This window comes from Laccaria bicolor, genomic scaffold (genome assembly GCF_000143565.1).
Source record: "Laccaria bicolor S238N-H82 LACBIscaffold_36 genomic scaffold, whole genome shotgun sequence".
Lineage (NCBI taxonomy): Eukaryota > Fungi > Basidiomycota > Agaricomycetes > Agaricales > Hydnangiaceae > Laccaria > Laccaria bicolor.
In genome coordinates, this window is record NW_001889907.1 from 354,753 (window position 1) to 372,698 (window position 17,946).

General features: G+C 48.0%; 5 protein-coding genes across 5 annotated transcripts; 1 reads left to right on the forward strand and 4 right to left on the reverse strand.

Moving 5' to 3' along the window:
* Positions 1-3,378: 3,378 nt before the first annotated feature.
* Positions 3,379-3,605, forward strand: LACBIDRAFT_307679 (uncharacterized protein; the record flags this gene model as incomplete). Its single annotated transcript, XM_001886179.1, has 2 exons — positions 3,379-3,436; positions 3,493-3,605. 2 exons carry the CDS (start codon positions 3,379-3,381, stop codon positions 3,603-3,605), a joined length of 171 nt encoding a protein of 56 aa, XP_001886214.1.
* A 126-nt stretch (positions 3,606-3,731) lies between these two features.
* On the reverse strand, positions 3,732-5,712 carry LACBIDRAFT_331836 (uncharacterized protein; the record flags this gene model as incomplete). The annotated part of the gene is made up of 8 exons (XM_001886261.1): positions 3,732-3,774; positions 3,802-3,997; positions 4,178-4,425; positions 4,483-4,513; positions 4,585-4,633; positions 4,918-5,161; positions 5,214-5,443; positions 5,527-5,712. 8 exons carry the CDS (start codon positions 5,710-5,712, stop codon positions 3,732-3,734), a joined length of 1,227 nt encoding a protein of 408 aa, XP_001886296.1.
* Positions 5,713-8,409: 2,697 nt separating this feature from the next.
* Positions 8,410-13,134, reverse strand: LACBIDRAFT_331837 (multidrug resistance-associated ABC transporter; the record flags this gene model as incomplete). Its single annotated transcript, XM_001886262.1, has 21 exons — positions 8,410-8,474; positions 8,634-8,742; positions 8,774-8,794; positions 8,873-8,914; positions 9,015-9,072; positions 9,685-9,836; positions 9,894-9,942; positions 10,152-10,352; positions 10,414-10,433; positions 10,641-10,768; positions 11,105-11,195; positions 11,258-11,411; positions 11,462-11,501; positions 11,553-11,592; positions 11,642-11,757; positions 11,811-11,920; positions 11,951-12,076; positions 12,129-12,191; positions 12,240-12,477; positions 12,574-12,588; positions 12,672-13,134. The coding sequence occupies 21 exons, from the start codon at positions 13,132-13,134 to the stop codon at positions 8,410-8,412; spliced, it is 2,301 nt and encodes a 766-aa protein (XP_001886297.1).
* A 738-nt stretch (positions 13,135-13,872) lies between these two features.
* Positions 13,873-15,186, reverse strand: LACBIDRAFT_331838 (uncharacterized protein; the record flags this gene model as incomplete). Its single annotated transcript, XM_001886263.1, has 2 exons — positions 13,873-14,342; positions 14,406-15,186. 2 exons carry the CDS (start codon positions 15,184-15,186, stop codon positions 13,873-13,875), a joined length of 1,251 nt encoding a protein of 416 aa, XP_001886298.1.
* Positions 15,187-17,105: 1,919 nt separating this feature from the next.
* LACBIDRAFT_331839 (uncharacterized protein) lies at positions 17,106-17,849 on the reverse strand (the record flags this gene model as incomplete). The annotated part of the gene is made up of 1 exon (XM_001886264.1): positions 17,106-17,849. The coding sequence occupies one exon, from the start codon at positions 17,847-17,849 to the stop codon at positions 17,106-17,108; it is 744 nt and encodes a 247-aa protein (XP_001886299.1).
* Between the last annotated feature and the right edge of the window lie 97 nt (positions 17,850-17,946).

Consider the following 17,946-nt stretch of genomic DNA (forward strand, 5'->3'; position numbering starts at 1 on the left):
TCTCAACATCCACAACTTCGTTCCATTTGAGAGTAGCGTTTTCCAGCCCCAAACCCTCTTCATCGTCTCCGCCAGGAAGGTGTGGCTCCGCTGGGTTTGCGTACTTCTTCAAAGACGACACTTGGTCCGTAACTTCTTCTTCGTCGAGGTACACAGAGATACGTTTCAGCGCAACGCCAGTCTATTCGATCGTTTTATCAGTGTTAAGAATCCCGGCAGAGAGGAGCCTAAGTGCGGTACCTGAAGAATCTGAACTATCCACGTCGGAATGACGTTCAGCGGAGTTCTAACCATCCCAAAGAGTGCGATAGACTACACCAGTCATCAATCATACCATATAAGCAAAAAGAAAGAGACAGAACTTACGGTAAAAGCAACACTAATCGTCAACTCGCCACCCTGCATAACAAACACGAAGAACGAAACAATGGACACCAAGATGGGTGCACACGTCCAAAGGAGGTAAAACATAACCGAATTGACGCAAGCTGGGGGAATCGTCAGTGACAATAGCACGATACGCCAAAATCCCCACGCACCCTTAATCATCCATTGCATCTCAACCTCCCTCGCATCCAACGCTCTCCCAATCCAGCGTTCCTCCCACGCAAAGAACTTGATGAACTTGACCTGTACCACCACGACATGTCAGCCATGATTGATTACAAGATGAAAGAGTAAGGCGGACGTACAGCACCAATAAGTTCATTCAACACCCCCATCCTTTTATCCCTCGCCGCCAACACGCCCTTCTGGATCCGGATACTCCGTTTCGCGATGAAGCTGTTCAGAGGCCAACCCGCCAGTAGGACTATGAACCCTGCGAATGCGCTCCAGCCTAACAGTCTATTTTTTGTTTGAGTGTAAGTTGGGTGAGGGTGAGGATGAGGATGAGAAACGTACTGGTACAAAAATACACCAGCGATGAGGATTTCGAATGGTGCTGCGTTGGTTGGGTGTCAGTAAGCGCAGCGATGGGGGGAGTAAGGTACCTACCTCCGTAAAGAAAATAAAATCCTGATACGGTTTGTGAGATCTATTGACGTGAGCCAACATCGCGACAAAGAAAAGGGGAATGTACTTACGCGATTAGCATCCCCAGCCATAAGGTTAACAATCTTCCCCACATCCGCACCAGCCTTTGGATCATCCGCCTTTGCAGCTTTTTCCTTTTCTTGTTTCTTCTCCGCTTTCGTCTTGCCTACATTTATCATCAGCACCGCTCCACATAAAAAACGGGTGGTGGATACACACGTTTTCGTTTCACATTACCCTCCGTCGTCGTCTTCTCCTCCTTACTAACAACCCCCGAAAAATCCTTCCTCTTCAACGCCTTGTCATATATCGCCGCCATAAGCTCTGACCTAATCCTCGTGGACGCGCGTCGGCCATACCACAGGTGCTGTACGTCGGCCTGGGCTTTCAGAAGTGTGCACGTGAACGCCAGAAACGCGTAGATGTACGCTCGAGTTTGGCTTTCGGGAGTTGGGTGCTCCAAGTCGATGGCATCGAGGATTAATCTTGGTGGATTATCAGGGAAGAAGGGTAGGTAGATGTACTGGGTGAACTTACTTGAGGAAGAAGGGACCTGCGTAGTTGAACACTACGCTCACAAAAGTTAAGCAGAAATCGAGGCTGGCGCGAGGTTAGCTGCGAAAAAGTAAGGGGAGAAGGGTAACGTACATCAAGTCAAGCGAGTTGGCTTTCCAAAGGCGGCGTAGGAGCGTCGACTGCGCAATCGCGCTGAACTTGACAAAGATCGGGCGTGATTGCATCGTTGGGCTGAGGTTCCAGACGTCGCTCTCATTCAGGGTATTATCCCTGCCCAAGTCGACGAGGGGTTTGACCCAGGAAAAGGTGACCCACCCCCAGAGGGAAGTGTAGTCTTCTGGGGTGACGGATCGGCCCTGTCTAATGTTAGCTATTTGTCAAGAGGATAAAATGGATTACGCACGATTTCAGATGGATCGATGAGGTTGCTAGGAACTGCGAGAGGCATGCTGAGTATGAGACATAACAGACCTATGACTGCGACGAGGTTTAAGGCGAGGGCAAAAATGGTGAGGGGAGGAGGATATGGGATGGAGAAGACGGTGTGGTCGTAAATCAACCCGCCAATTTGGAGAACGGAAGAGCAGAGGAAGAGGAGGTAGATGGTGAAGATATCATATGGTGGTGTAGCCGTCGGACGGGCAATGGGTCGTATGACGGTGTATAGCCATACAAGGGCGATAAGGAAGGGAAGAACACCGCTCTGAGGATCCTTGTACAGGCTGAACGAGCCATGCGCAATCCAACAGAAGGTTTCGGTGATACCGACGAATACGCACACGAGCGTGCGCCAAAGTGGGACTGATTCCAACTCCCCGTATTTCTCCTCAGCTTCTACATCCAACGCCTCTGCTTCATGCAAGGTTATGTATTCCTGAAACGGCGCTGCGTGTACTTTGCGAAGAGCGCTGGGCAACGGAATGGAGAAGAGACAAAGGGCCAAAAGGAAGGAAAAGGGCAGCAATGCACCCCATGTATCCCTCACGCACCCGCTTCGAAAGTCGAATGGCCCGTCGTCGTCGCACAGGCGCATGGTGACGGTGAGAGGAGGGATGAAAATCGAAGAAGAGAAGTTGACTAAACACGTGGGTAATACAAGTCCCGAGGGCGCTTAAGCGCGTCATCGGTCCTCCGCTGTTATCACGTCTCCTTCAAGGGCGTCACGTTGATAATTCGTAAAGCACAATGGTCATGAAGCAAAGATGCTGATTTGTTGCAATGACGTCGGTACTTTCCAAGTGAAATAAAAGTCCGCCCCACTGCCGAACCAACGAGAATGCAGCCATTTAAAGTTAAAGGACAGATTTAAATTCAGCTGTGAAAAGTGGTAAGTTTTTGATGATTTTTGGTCATATTTTCACTATAAGGTCGTACGGACGAGCGGAACCTCCCCATAAAATTGTTGTGAACGACAAAGAAACAATGTAGCTACGAAATGTAACAAAACCAAACAAAGCGCCTCTCTCATCTAATCATCACAAAGTCAGCGCACACGCGAAGTCAATTGCTGTGAATGTAATGTGAGTAATCGCCTCCGCACACCAAGTCAACGCCAATCTAACTTTGGAACATTCATCACAAAGTCAGCGCACACGCAAAGTCGATCGCTGTGAACGTAAAGTGAGTAATCACCTTTGCACGCCAAGTCCACAAAAAACTAACTTTGGAATGCAAGTTCACAATTATCCGTCATGGGCGTCGTTTGGTCGGACCTTTTTTCGGATGCTTAACAACTGGTAATTGACTGGTAAGTGATATCTGCCCAGTGCCAGTGCGCCAACAAACCATTTTAATTCCTTTTGCAACAGCCGCTGGAGCATTTATTGAATGCCTATACCTCGTTTCGCAGTTGGGAGAGATCGCAGAAAGCAGGACTACGTTCAATGTAAGTAAATTTGTGGTCAGATTCCGCTCAGTACACTGACAAACCTCATTTACAAGACATCTTCAACGTTCGCAGATGTCCATGCGCGATTTTCAACAGAAGCGTAGCGTTTGGGTGCAGGGATGGCGGACATGACGACATCTTGAGAGTAGGACGAGGAAGAAGATGAAGATGAGATATTGGTAATCACACAACATCTCATATGTCGAGAGAGGGTTTGGCGGACATCTGTATGTCGTCTTGACGCATATGGGAAATGTCGAGGAGTGGAGGCGTGCGTCTCTGCCACTGTGGGCTAAGGGAAAGCAAGGACAAGGTGCGGGTAAGTCGACGTATGACTGTAATGCAAAGTTATAATAACATACCTTTCTATAGTCATTGTACCCCAATTTTGCGGGCGTCGATGCGAATAGTCAACATCATGCGACGTCGCCAACGTGGACATGACGTGGAACAAGAGAGGACAGTTGCTCCATGTCTTGAGAGTGTTTTGCGGACGTCCATACATCGTGTCGACGTATATCGGAGATGTCGAGGGAGGGGAGGCGTGCGCCTGTGGCGCTGTGCGCCACGGGAAAGCATCGACAAGGGTCAGACGCGATGCCTATGCAGACGTCGAGAGGGCATTTGGCGGACGTCGATATATGGTCTCAAGGCCTATGGGGATTGTAGAGAGGGAGGAACACGCTAAAGAAAAGGTTTGAATACATTATTAGTTGATTGTAAAGGACACTAACATACTTGGGTAGATCGCAACACGGGCAACTGTTAACCCTTTTGCAGATGTCCGTAAGGTCGTGTCGACGTGTATGGGAGATGCCAGGGAGTTGAGGCGTGCGCCTGCGGCGCTGTGGGCAACGGGAAAGCATCGACAAGGGTCCAGACAGTGTTGTGCAGGCACGATGCCTATGCAGACATCCAGAGGGCGTTTGGCGGACGTCGATATATCGTGTTGACGCCTACGGGAGATTTTGAAGAGGGAGGACATGCTAAATAAAAGGTCTCAATACATTATTAGTTGATTGTAAATGACACTGACAACATACATAGCTAGATCGCAACATGTCTGACCTCTAACTAAACAACGTGAGTCGACATACGAGTGTAAGGCAAAGCAAAAATAAATCACCTTTGTCTAGTCGACGTACCCCCAATTTTGCGGAAGTCGATACATATAGTTAACGTCGAGCAGCTGATCTTGGACGACGTTGATTAGGTACTGCATTGACATTATCATGAAAAGAAATGTAACTTACCTTGCTTTCAGAGTGCATGGATGACGATGGCGGTGCTTTGCACCGCCCATCGGGTGATGTTCCCCAACTCAAAGGAAGGTCTGGTGGGCAACTACGCCGATTTGCTCAGAGCCGAGTGGTCCGCTCGCCGCGGGGCCAAGACCTCAGAAAAAAGGGTCGCGATTTTGCTAAAAGATTCGTGTCAGTGAGCGTTTTACGAATGCTTTGATATAATTCTATGCTGACCTTTCCATAGTTGTGTTCGACGTGCTCCGCACCTCTTGCATGCAGTAAACCAAGCAACATGATTGGAACTCGACAGGCGGAACAGAGGGGTGCATGGATGACGTTGGCGGTGCTTCGCACCGCCCTTGGGGTGGTGTTACCCCACTCGAAGGGAGTTCTGGTGGGAAATGACGTCGGTTTGCTCAGAGCCGTGTGGTTCGCTCGCCGCGGGGCCAAGACCTCAGAAAAAAAGGTTGTGGATTTGCTAAAAAGTTTGTGTCAGCGCGCCGTTAGGGAATGCTTTGATTCAAGCTGACCTTCCCATAGTTGTGCTCGAGGTGCTCTGCACCTCTTGCATGCGATATGCCACAAGCAACGTGATTGGAACTCGACACGCGCATAGCGTGGAACAGTGGGGTGCATGGATGATGATTGCGGTGCTTCGCACCGCGCGTTGGGTGATGTGACCCCACTCGAAGGAAATTCTGGTGGGCAACGACGTTGGTTTGCTCAGAGCCGTGTGGTTCGCTCGCCGCGGGGCCAAGACCTCAGAAAAAAAGGTCGTGATTTTGCTAAACAGTTCGTGTCAGCGAGAGTTTTGGGAATGCTTTGATTTAACCCTATGCTGACCTTTGCATAGCTGCTCCACACCTCCTGCAGACGATAATGCATGAGCCATTCAATTGAAATTTGTGTCGCAGACTTGAGAAGGGTGCCGTTGGGCTTGCTGTGCGTCCTAGACCTTGCAAAATGACCTTGGAAGGTAGGCAAAAAGTACTCCTCAAGAGGGGATGGAATCTGGGAGACACGAACCATTAGTTAAGGTCTTTGCAGGTATAAAATGGGTAGAACTAACATTTGGGGAGATATGCGTGTAGGTGTCAGCGCCTTCGCCATGGCATCAACGGTTATAGTCTTGTGGTTTGAATAGTTCACGGTTGCTCTTTTGACAGCATAACAGATTGACCTGTTCAACGAAGATGGTGAGAAGTATAATCATTTCTGAAGAAACATACTGGGTTGTTGCTGATGACATCTTCAATGATGACGAGGAAACATAGGACAGAGGGGCATTAGGACGCCATACAAAAAGGGAGAAGGGATGAAAATGAACATACATCTCCAGAACTTTTATACCTGGAGGATGCCAACCAACGGGGATCTGCGAGGTATGTATCATCATCTTTTTGAAAAATTCTAACATTGGTTATTTCGGTCACGGCGACCTGGACAATGGATCATTTTATTTCCCACATTTCCATTACTGATCTTCCTAGCTTGCCCTGTTGACATGACAAATATCTTCTAGCTCGATTGGTTCATCCTCCAAGTAGATGTCCGACATTTTCTCAATCTCTTTTTCACCTCTCATTTCTCACTCTTAAGTTTCAATTTGAACTCACAATTCATGCTCATATCAGCAGAATAAAATACTTGGCAGAGAACCACTGACAAGTATTCCATTCTGATGGTACGGGCATGAATATAAAAATAGGTCCATGGACCCACACATCGGTATCAACTTGACACTCACCCAATGGCAACCTGAGTAGCTAAAACCCTAGCAATGAGCCCTGAGGTGCACAGTAAAGTCCACCTGAAAGAATATCCTTCTGTCAGCATTTTTTTTCATAGATTAGGTCCTGTCAATGTGACGAAAAGTAAGAGAAACATCCCACAGCAGAATTGACCTCTTTGGGTTCTCAAACATGAGAAATGGGTTTCGCCGTGGGTTGTTGACTTGGCAAATAAAAGTTGTCGAAGTTGATGAGAACCCTGACCCGACCTGTCATCTTCAAGCCGATCACAAAATGCGAGCATGCTCAAATTTGAGCACAATCAATTCCTCTGATCGGAGATTTTGGATCATATGGTGACACCCAGTCAGTGTAATGTTCCGAAAGGCATACAAGATTTCTCACATGATTGTATGATCCTGTCATTGTAAAAGGTCAGTATGCCAGTGGGAACACCGAGTCAAAATTTCAAAATGCGAAGCTCATGCCTTCTTCAAATTTCAGTACATAATGAATGGATTGCCTTTGATTTTGAAAATGTAAGTTCAGAGTTCTTGACTGATTAGACTCACAAGAGCCAAAACTATGCAATGCTTTACCAACTTCAAGCCAATTCACGAGATAGCGCACTGAAGATTTTTGCGGCAATACATTCCTGTGATTAGAGATCCATCACAACACTCCATCAGCATTCAGGAAGGTTTACGAGATTTTTGACTTACGACAAAGGCACTAAACACGGAATTAGATTTCAAGAATGTGATCAGGAGCAGTGAAGAAAGGTGGCAGTGCAATCAGATTCGGAAAGGCTTGCCGTCTTCCGCAAGTCCTCCGTTGGCTTGCTACACTCATGAAACTTCAGCAGGTACATCTTAATGAAGAAGGCATTGAAAATTCGTTGGTTATGAAGTGTAATTGTTAGGAATGTGCTTGACTGGGTACATACATTTCTTTCCGCATGTTTACTCTGTTCATAGGGACTTGCCATTGTTGTCGGTATTCATTGCTTTACTATATTATAAAAGAGACTAAAAATCATTAGAGAAACCCTCTTTTTGTCGATAGTTTGTATGCAAATGCACATTAGAAATTTCCAGCAAGCGTGTTGTGCGTTGCAGTTCAAGTTTGTGCATGCACAAACAAATGATCTTCTCCTCCTCCCCGACTTCCGGTTCAATTACCTTCTTTCGCACTCTCAATTTTCCATCAAAGTTCCAGTTCTAGACCATCTTGGCCCTTTATTGAGTCTCAGTGGGTTCATACCTCCCTTGATATGTTGCAATCTTTTTCCATTCTTCTAGGTCCCCGCAGTGTCTTCTGAATGTACAGAAACTTCCAGCATCTTTTTGCAAAAGTTCCGGATCCAAACTTAGCCCCATCAAGGGTCCTACTTGACAGGTGAAACACGTTTTACCCAGCCCTTTGTGCGGTTCAAGCGGTGTCTTTGTCGGAAGGGGGGAAGGAGGCCATATGCCTCCAATTGCCTCTATTCTTTTCTAACTAAATTCTCTTGTAGCCCCTGTTTATAGTCTAGATAAAATTGTAGAACAAGCGTTACTTTGACTTCTTTGATAATTTTATTCCATTCCAATGTGTTTGCGAACATTGCATAATTACGATGTTCAATTTGAACTCAAACATCGTCGTGTTGTCAGTGTTAGTTTTGCGCAAAGGTAATTCGCTGTCTATAGCAATTCACCCAGCAATTAGGATGATATAATCTACTATTTCTACATAAAATAATGTCGGCGGAGTGGATGAAGGAAGCCCAATAAATTATGTGTGGATACCAAGCCATGCATCTCCGATCACCCAATTCCGGACTCGCCTCCGTAGTTCATTTCTTCTCATTTTATTTCCCTGAGAGGTACCTAGCTCGGATACATCCGTACAGCCCCTTCCAAAGTGTATAAAAGCCAGGGCATTTCGACGTCAAGTCCCCATTCCCTTCTACGTCTTATCCTCCCTCCTCATCCACACTGTTACCTCCTCAGCGCTATCTCATCACACGCTCTCCAGCCATCGTCGCCGCCATGGCCCCTGCCCCACCGCCGTAACGACCTGCATAAGGACGTCTAAATAGTAAGCTCGACGTATGTATCATTCATGACTTACTTGTTTCCCCACATCAGACATCGTCCGTCCCTTGTCATGGTCATCTAATCTTTTCTCGAGGTAAGATTTGATTGGCGTCACGGCGTAGTAAGGAAACTGACTTACCTCTCTCTGATTTACAGGCACTGTGAACGTCTACCTCGTTCTCTGCGCTTTGGGTGACAACGCACGCATACCTCGCGTGCCTTGACACTCTGATAGAAATAGGTAAGTCCTGCTATAATCATCGCATCCGTTAAACTCACCTCGTTGGCAGTTCTTGTCGCCTTCAGAAAGACCAACACTCGGTAAAAAAGACTGATGTTGAACACCACCCACATAAGTCTCAGAATGAAGTCACTCACGGACGCCGGAGAGAAAGGTTCCTGGTGAGTTCCCAACTTTTTCTGATGAATTATTGAGAAGTTAATGTTAGGACGCGGCCCGCCGACAATGTTTTGTAGAGACACGGAATTTTCGACGGTGCGCCATGGTGATTCAACGTACTAATTTTGGGTGGAAACGATGCTCGGGCAGCTCTGAAGGTTCCTGGTGAGTTTTAGATCTGATTAGTACTCTAATTGACTATTGACAAATTGTACAGGAGATGGCCTATTCACGAAACGAGGTAATGAGTAATTAAGTGTACAGCGCAGCCCAACCGCTCACCTTCAACGCCACTCTCCAGATTCCGGCACCACCAATGACGTTCACAGCAGTTAGTCATTACCATCGTGAACGATGGTGTTGACCCGTCGTCATCGGTCTTATGCCCCATCCTGACGACACAACTTCGCAAGAGAAAGCCGCGGCGATGATTGGGAGGGGCGGACTCGGGTATTGGCAAGATGTAGTGTGTAAGAAATCGACGAATTAGTTCATACAACGTAAGTTTCGTCAATCTTCAAGTTGCACAACTGACCTTTTCTTTACAGCGTGCACCTCAACCCTCCTTGCCACATTCCTGCCTCCAAGCGACCGTTGAGCCAGCGTGCACCCTAACTCTCCCCACCACGATCCTGCATCCAAAGGAGGGGATTACAGCCGCCCGTTTGGTGGGCTATTGCTTGAGGATCGTCCGTCAAGGCGATGTGGAGATTGCGCGAGGAAAGTTGTTCCGTCGATGCTGAGTGAGTACATGAGCATCTTTACGCACAGTGCCAAACGGATGACTTACCTAGCGATAATCTTCAGCTCCATCCGTTGGGCGCTGTCTTCTTGGCAGCCTACGGTCTGTCCATGCTGCCCTGGCATCTCGCCCGACCGTTCTCGACATGTCACCTCGATTGGAATGAAGGGGAGTTGCGAGGCGACGAAGTGAAAGAGGATCTGTTGGGAAAGGTACGTCAACGTTAATTGAAGTGTACGCAGTAGGTTCTGACTTACCCATTCCCACTCCCCTCGCTCACGTCGCCAATCCCGCTCATGCATCACCCTATCCGTCAACACTTGTTATGCCCATCGTTTATCCCCAACCTTCGGAACCGACGTTGCCGAATTCGTCTACAGAGTGTTGTCGTTGAGCTGGTACAGGTCTGGGCGTGTTTAGTTGACTTTTGGGGTTGTATGAGTATTGAAAGAGGATTCTGGTACAAAAGGTACGTCAACGTTGGCTCGAAGTCTACGCAGGAAGTTCTGACTTACCCTTTCTCGTTCCCCCCGCTCACGTCGCCAATCCCGCTCACGAATCTCCCAGTCCATCGTCGCTTGCACGCCCATCGTCTATCCCCCGCCTTCAAAACCGACGTTGCCGAACTTGTCTGAAGGGTGTTGTCGTTGAGCTGGTACAGGTCTGGTGCGCTTTTAGTCGACGCTTTGGGGTTGTATGAGTTTTGAAAGAGGATTCTGGTGGAAAGGGTACGTCAGCGTTGATTGAAGTATGTATACACAGAAGGTTCTGACTTACCCATTCCCGTTTCCCCCGTTCTGGTCGCCAATCCCGCTCACGAATCTCCCTGTCCATCACTACTTGTATGCCCATCGTTTATCCCGAGCCTTCGGAACCAACGTTGCCGAACTCATCTGAAGGGCCTTGTCGTGGAGCTGGTACAGGTCTGGATGGAAAGGCGCGCGTTGAGTTGACGTTTGGGGTTGTATGTATATGACATAGTCATACCTGCTCATTCAGCAAACCGTGAGTGTCGACATCCAAGTAGGAATAAAACAAGACGTGCGGAAAGGCGCGTCGAATCGGTAAGTTGAGAACCTTCGTCGATCATCGTCGTTGTTGTCGAGGCAGTTGAAGCGACGTGAGGTCATGGCTGTGTGCAACAAAGCAGGTAGGAGACACAAAGTTGACGGCTTGGAAATTCACGCAAATTTGGTGGTACGCATACTTCATACCTCTACAAACACAGAAAGAAAAGAAAAAGTACAGTACGTAGACTACAGTGTAACAATGTCCGTGTTGGTATACAATTGCGTGAAAACGTGAAGAAAAAAGAAAACACAACGAAATCGCCGCTTCCTCTTTCCACCAACTGTTCCATCGATGTCCTCCCCATCCATGACGACTCTCACACCCGACGCGAGCTGGGGGAAGAGAGAAGAACATCATCAGTGATGATAGGCCAACCGCACGCCAGAAGAAGACGCACCCTTGATCATCCACTGCATCTCAACCTCCCTCGCATCCAACGCTCTCCCAATCCAGCGTTCCTCCCACGCAAAGAACTTGATGAACTTGACCTGTACCACCACGACATGTCAGCCATGATTGATTACAAGATGAAAGAGTAAGGCGGACGTACAGCACCAATAAGTTCATTCAACACCCCCATCCTTTTATCCCTCGCCGCCAACACGCCCTTCTGGATCCGGATACTCCGTTTCGCGATGAAGCTGTTCAGAGGCCAACCCGCCAGTAAGACGATGAACCCCGCAAATGCGCTCCAGCGTAGTAGTCTTTTTTTTGTTTGAGTGTGTTGGGTGAGAGAGGAGGAGGAAGAACGTACTGATACAAGAAGACACCGGCGATGAAGATTTCGAATGGTGCTGCGTTGGTTGTGTGTCAGTGAGCAGTGATGGGGGGAGTAAGGTACCTACCTCCGTAAAGAAAATAAAATCCTGATACGGTTTGTGAGATCTATTGACGTGAGCCAACATCGCGACAAAGAAAAGGGGAATGTACTTACGCGATTAGCATCCCCAGCCATAAGGTTAACAATCTTCCCCACATCCGCACCAGCCTTTGGATCATCTGCCTTTGCAGCTTTTTCCTTTTCTTGTTTCTTCTCCGCTTTCGTCTTGCCTACATTTATCATCAGCACCGCTCCACATAAAAAACGGGTGGTGGATACACACGTTTTCGTTTCACATTACCCTCCGTCGTCGTCTTCTCCTCCTTACTAACAACCCCCGAAAAATCCTTCCTCTTCAACGCCTTGTCATATATCGCCGCCATAAGCTCTGACCTAATCCTCGTGGACGCGCGTCAGCCATACCACAGGTGCTGTACGTCGGCCTGGGCTTTCAGAAGTGTGCACGTGAACGCCAGAAACGCGTAGATGTACGCTCGAGTTTGGCTTTCGGGAGTTGGGTGCTCCAAGTCGATGGCATCGAGGATTAATCTTGGTGGATTATCAGGGAAGAAGGGTAGGTAGATGTACCGGGTGAACTTACTTGAGGAAGAAGGGACCTGCGTAGTTGAACACTACGCTCACAAAAGTTAAGCAGAAATCGAGGCTGGCGCGAGGTTAGCTGCGAAAAAGTAAGGGGAGAAGGGTAACGTACATCAAGTCAAGCGAGTTGGCTTTCCAAAGGCGGCGCAGGAGCGTCGACTGCGCAATCGCGCTGAACTTGACAAAGATCGGGCGTGATTGCATCGTTGGGCTGAGGTTCCAGACGTCGCTCTCATTCAGGGTATTATCCCTGCCCAAGTCGACGAGGGGTTTGACCCAGAAAAAGGTGACCCACCCCCAGAGGGAAGTGTAGTCTTCTGGGGTGACGGATCGGCCCTGTCTAATGTTAGCTATTTGTCAAGAGGATAAAATGGATTACACACGATTTCAGATGGATCGATGAGGTTGCTAGGAACTGCGAGAGGCATGCTGAGTATGAGACATACTTAACAGACCTATGACTGCGACGAGGTTTAAGGCGAGGGCAAAAATGGTGAGGGGAGGAGGATATGGGATGGAGAAGACGGTGTGGTCGTAAATCAACCCGCCAATTTGGAGAACGGAAGAGCAGAGGAAGAGGAGGTAGATGGTGAAGATATCATAGCCGTCGGACGGGCAATGGGTCGTATGACGGTGTATAGCCATACAAGGGCGATAAGGACGGGAAGAACACCGTTCTGAGGATCTTTGTACAGGCTGAACGAGCCATGCGCAATCCAACAGAAGGTTTCGGTGATACCGACGAATACGCACACGAGCGTGCGCCAAAGTGGGACTGATTCCAACTCCCCGTATTTCTCCTCAGCTTCTACATCCAACGCCTCTGCTTCATGCAAGGTTATGTATTCCTGAAACGGCGCTGCGTGTACTTTGCGAAGAGCGCTGGGCAACGGAATGGAGAAGAGACAAAGGGCCAAAAGGAAGGAAAAGGGCAGCAATGCACCCCATGTCTCCCTCACGCACGCGTTTCGAAAGTCGAATGGCCCGTAGTCGTCGCACAGGCGCATAGTGACGGTGAGAGGAGGGAAGGTCAACTAAACACGTGCCGAGGGCGCTTAAGCTCGTCATCGGAAGGGTACTCGGTCACGACGCTATTATCAAGTCTCCGAGTGCGTCAATCACTTTTTCAACGTTGATAAACCGCAATTCTTGTATTGGCACACAGCAAATGTAAGTATTATTGAAAGAGGTCAATCCGGATAAAATACATCCTCTAGTCAAAGTATTCAAGATGTGGTGAGGATTGAAAGCAGTACACAGTAAATCACTAAAAGGCAGGACCGCAGTAAATTAGATTGGTGACACCCGGCGTTGCTATAATTGCGTGCCTATTCTTCTGCTATCATGGCAATGTCCGTTATGTGACATACCAGTGCGAATTTTAAATCTTTCTCGTCGTCGACGCAATCGTGGTTTTGAAGTGCTCAACAAAAGAAAACCATCAGAGAGGTGGTGCAATAAACAACGCAGGCTCGAGAGCCCTTTCCCAATCGCGTCAGTTATCGTCTCCCCATATATCTTCTTCAACTTGAGCTTAAAGTTGCAAAGCGAGGCATTCGAGCAGAATTTCAAGGCATATGTTCACCACGCATGAAAGGATTGGGCTGAATAATCACGACACTTAGCTGTTTGGGATTATGATCTTTGACCGGGCCATCTGAAATTGGAAGGACGATGTGAATTATATGATCGGTTCCAGACGGCGAAGGAGATAGAAACCGAAGTTACGAGAATAATGTGAATCACTACCGCTCGCAATAATAATATCCAACGATATCTTCAACGTCGTCATCAATACCTTGCACGGCCACAAGGTACGAAAAATCCAGAGAAGGTCGATGAAGTAGCTGTGAGCATCGAGCTTGCGCAGCATTGTTCAACTCTCGTCTGGACTCTTCACGGTCATATTCCTCGACCGTATCAAGCCACAATAAGATCTCCAAACGCAAGCAGCGTAACTTGGTGTATCCGGGTAAAGTTAGAACATCGTTCAAGTCCGCTAAAAAGTCAGGTTGGAGCTTCAAAGTTGTAGAAACCTTGATGAGGATTTCTTCGAGGCCGTTGCTCCTTTCTATCCGTCTCAGTTCGTGACAAAGACCAAACAGGGGGTCTTTGGGGTCTATCTCGTCAATGGAGAATCTTAATGACAAGATCTTGAGATTTTCGAAGGAGATGGAAGGCTGGAAAACATCGTTTAAGGAACATTCCTCGTCAACTAAGAAGTGATATATAAGGCCACCGCGTAAGAAGCATAGAAGTCGTACACTTCATTGCGTACCTTTCATACTAAGCGATGTGAGTTGAGTTGCCCTCCTCAATATCTCTCGAAGAGGGGGCAGTGCCTCTTGTTCAGGCAGATCGGCGGTCAACTCCTGGAGATGAGAGAAATCGAGGATTGGAGGGCCATCCTGACCCCTAGTACCGCAAATTAACTTCTCTAGTCCAACGCTCGTTTCACCAAGACTCAAGATCTGTAACCTCGCAATGAGTGCTGTTTCGGCATTCCCGAGTGGTGCGTCGTCCTCGAGCGCACACGAGTGAATGCCCAAATAGGTGAGGTTGGTGCACGGGGCAAAGAAGGAAACAGGAAAGTTGTGTATGCCGTGAAGAATGAGTGCATCCATTCTTGGTGAATAGACAAGACGTGAGATGGCAGATTGCAATTCTGGGGCAACCAAAGCCCAGTCGCAAGGGCTGTACATGTACAAACTCAATTCATCGATCATTGAGAATTGGAGGAAGAGCTGGGAGATGATGTGGACCTCCGCGTCGCTAAAATTGGAAATCATAAAGTTCAGACTTTCAACGTAGTTTGCAACCTCGGGTACTTTGGCAAAAACTTCATCGAGATTCTTGGCTTTCCTTGCTATGCGTTGGGACTGGCCCGTGGAATTTCCACTCGACAAGGAGATGTAGCCAAAGAGATGACGACGACATCGATGAAGGAACAGATGGGAGGTTTGCGATAGTGTTTTCAGAGCGTCGATGTCTCTTTCGAACCAGAGATCGTCAATGAACTTGTCGATGAGCTCCTGGGGCAAGAATGTCCCTGGATTCATTCTTTAGCTGGAGAATGGGGGGAAGCCGAAAATTGCAGAGTTGCGTGATGTTGTTTGCACTAGTTATGGCATCAGCTTTCTTACTACCTCATCCAAGTCCGAGTCGTCGCTCTTCGGCTTCATGATGACCGCCTTTATGAACTGGTTCGCAGGTTATACAACTTCGCGTCGATTCTAGGACGACGTCTCTCAAGTCTACAACGGACGAACGGGCTCCCCTTTTCGGGTGGTGCGGGGCAATGTTGCCAGTATCCATTCTTCGTCATCCACGGATTGTTGAAAGAGGTCGATGGCGGTACGGGAAAGGGGTAAGGGGTGTCAATTAGGCGGGGAACAACTTCTCGTTGTCGTGAATGAGAATACCTTTGTGGACACCGTCATCTGGAACGATAGAAATTCAAGTTCGGCCTCAGTGAGTAGACTGCCGGTGACGGCTTGCGCTACCAGACTGTGCAGAGACCATGCGGACAGGAGAAGGTAACTTATAATTCATCATCCTGAATGTTCAACTCACCGTGTTAGAGAGATACCATTGCGGTGGATAGAAACGATGGCGACGACTCATGGTGATGTTGAAGCTGAATCAAGGGAGGACCATCTCGTGTTGAACAACAACCAACGCTTGAGATCAACGCGGGCGGGGAACATGTGGGTAACTACTAAGATTACCAGAGCGGAAGAGATAAATTAGAGATGTGAAGGGGGTGATGGGGATAGTAAGTTCCGGCTCAAGGTTAAGGAAGGGAAAACCGCACTCACCATGTCAGACAGATATCAAAGCCTACCGCGAGGAACCCGGAGGGGGGACAAATTGTTCAAACAGGAAATTTCGTCGTTTTGGGTGGTAGCATTGGTATATCTCAGTGGAAAGGGACGGTCATTGGGTGCTTTCGGAAGAAATAGGATTTGAACCAAATATACAGACGCGGAGAAAAATTCCCATCATGAGACCTTATGGTATCCAATGACGCCTGGGCTCGCGGACGTTTGCAGAGGCGGTTCAAAGCAATTCATACTCAAGGTAGCACTTTCGCAACATGAATCGGACAAGCCGGAAGCAGCTTCGTGAACTGACATGTCGCGGAATGGGCTGGTTGTACGTCGTTTGAACAAATCGAACGACAGGATCTTTGTCCCCATCAATAGACAAGGGTGTGGCAGGGTAAGTAGACTGTAGAAATTGAAGTTGGGAAAAGGCAAGGGGAAGGGTGCATTTATTTGCAGTGGTTAACAGCCATTACGGAGCTACTTGAAACTTCCAACGAAGTTCAGCTAAGTTACAACCGTACCAAGGCAGGTGGATGCATTAACACACTGGATGCATATGGCCGCGCATTGCACGTTGAACAAAAATTCACCAACAATGTGAACCACTGCTACTCAATCGAAGCTGTCATCAATACCTTGCACGACCACAAGGTACGAAAAATTCAGAGAAGGTCGATTAAATAACTGTGAGCACCGTGCTTGAGCAGCATCGTTCAACTCCCGCCTCGACTCTTCACGGTCATACTCTTCGCCAGTGCCAATCCACAATAAAATCTCCAAATGCAAGCGGCGTAGCTTGGTGTATCCGGGTAAAGTTAGAACATCATTTAAGTCCGCTAAAAAGTCATGTTGGAGCCTCGGATCTGTTGACACCTCGATGAGTATTTCTTCAAGACCGTTGCTTCTTTCTATCCGTCTCAGTTCGTGACAAAGACCAAACAGGGGGTCTTCGGGGTCTATCTCGTCAATGGAGAATCTTAACGACAAGGTCTTGAGACGTTCGAAGGAGCTGGAAGGCTGGAAAACACCGTTTAAGGAACATTCCTCGTCAACTAAGAAATGATATATAAGGCCACCGCGTGAGAAGCATAGAAATCGTACACTTCATTGCGTACCTGTCATACTAAGCGATGTGAGTTGAGTCGCCCTCTTCAATATCTCTCGAAGAAGGGCAGTGCCTCTTGCTTTGGCAGATCGGCGGTCAACTCCTGGAGATGAGAGAAATCGAGAATTGGAGGGCCATCCTGACCCCTAGTACCACAAATTAACTTCTCTAGTCCAACGCTCGTTTCACCAAGATTCAAGATCTGTAACCTCGCGATGATTCCTGTTTCGACATTCCAAAGTGGTGCTTGGTCCTCGAGCGCACAAGAGTGAATGCCCAAATAGGTGAGGTTGGTGCACGGGGCAAAGAAAGAAACAGGAAAGTTGTGGATGCCCTGAAGACTGAATGCATCCATTCTCGGCGAATAGACAAGACGTGAGATGGCAGATTGCAACTCTGGGGCAACCAAAGCCCAGTCGAAAGGACTGTACATGTACAAACTCAAATCATTGAGCATTGAGAATCGGAGGAGGAGCTGGGAGATGATGTGGACCTCCTCGGCGTTAAAATTGGAAATCATAAAGAATAAACTTTGGACGTAGTTTGCAACCTCGGGTACTTTGACAAGAACGTCCTCGAGGTTCTTGGCTTTCCTTGCTATGCGTTGGGACTGGCCCGGGGAATTTCCACTTGACAGGTGGATGTGGGCGAATAGATGACGACGACATCGATGAACGAACAGACGGGAGGTTTGGGATAGTGTTTTCAGAGTGGCGATGTCCCTTTCGAACCAAAGATCATCGATGAACTTGTCAATGAGCTCCTGGGGCAGGAATGTCCCTCGATCCATTCTTTGGCTGAAGAACGGGGGGAAGCCGAAAACTGTCGTGGCTACCAAGAAAGGCAATATGTTTGGCAAACGGCAGCATCACAAATATCAATCTGTA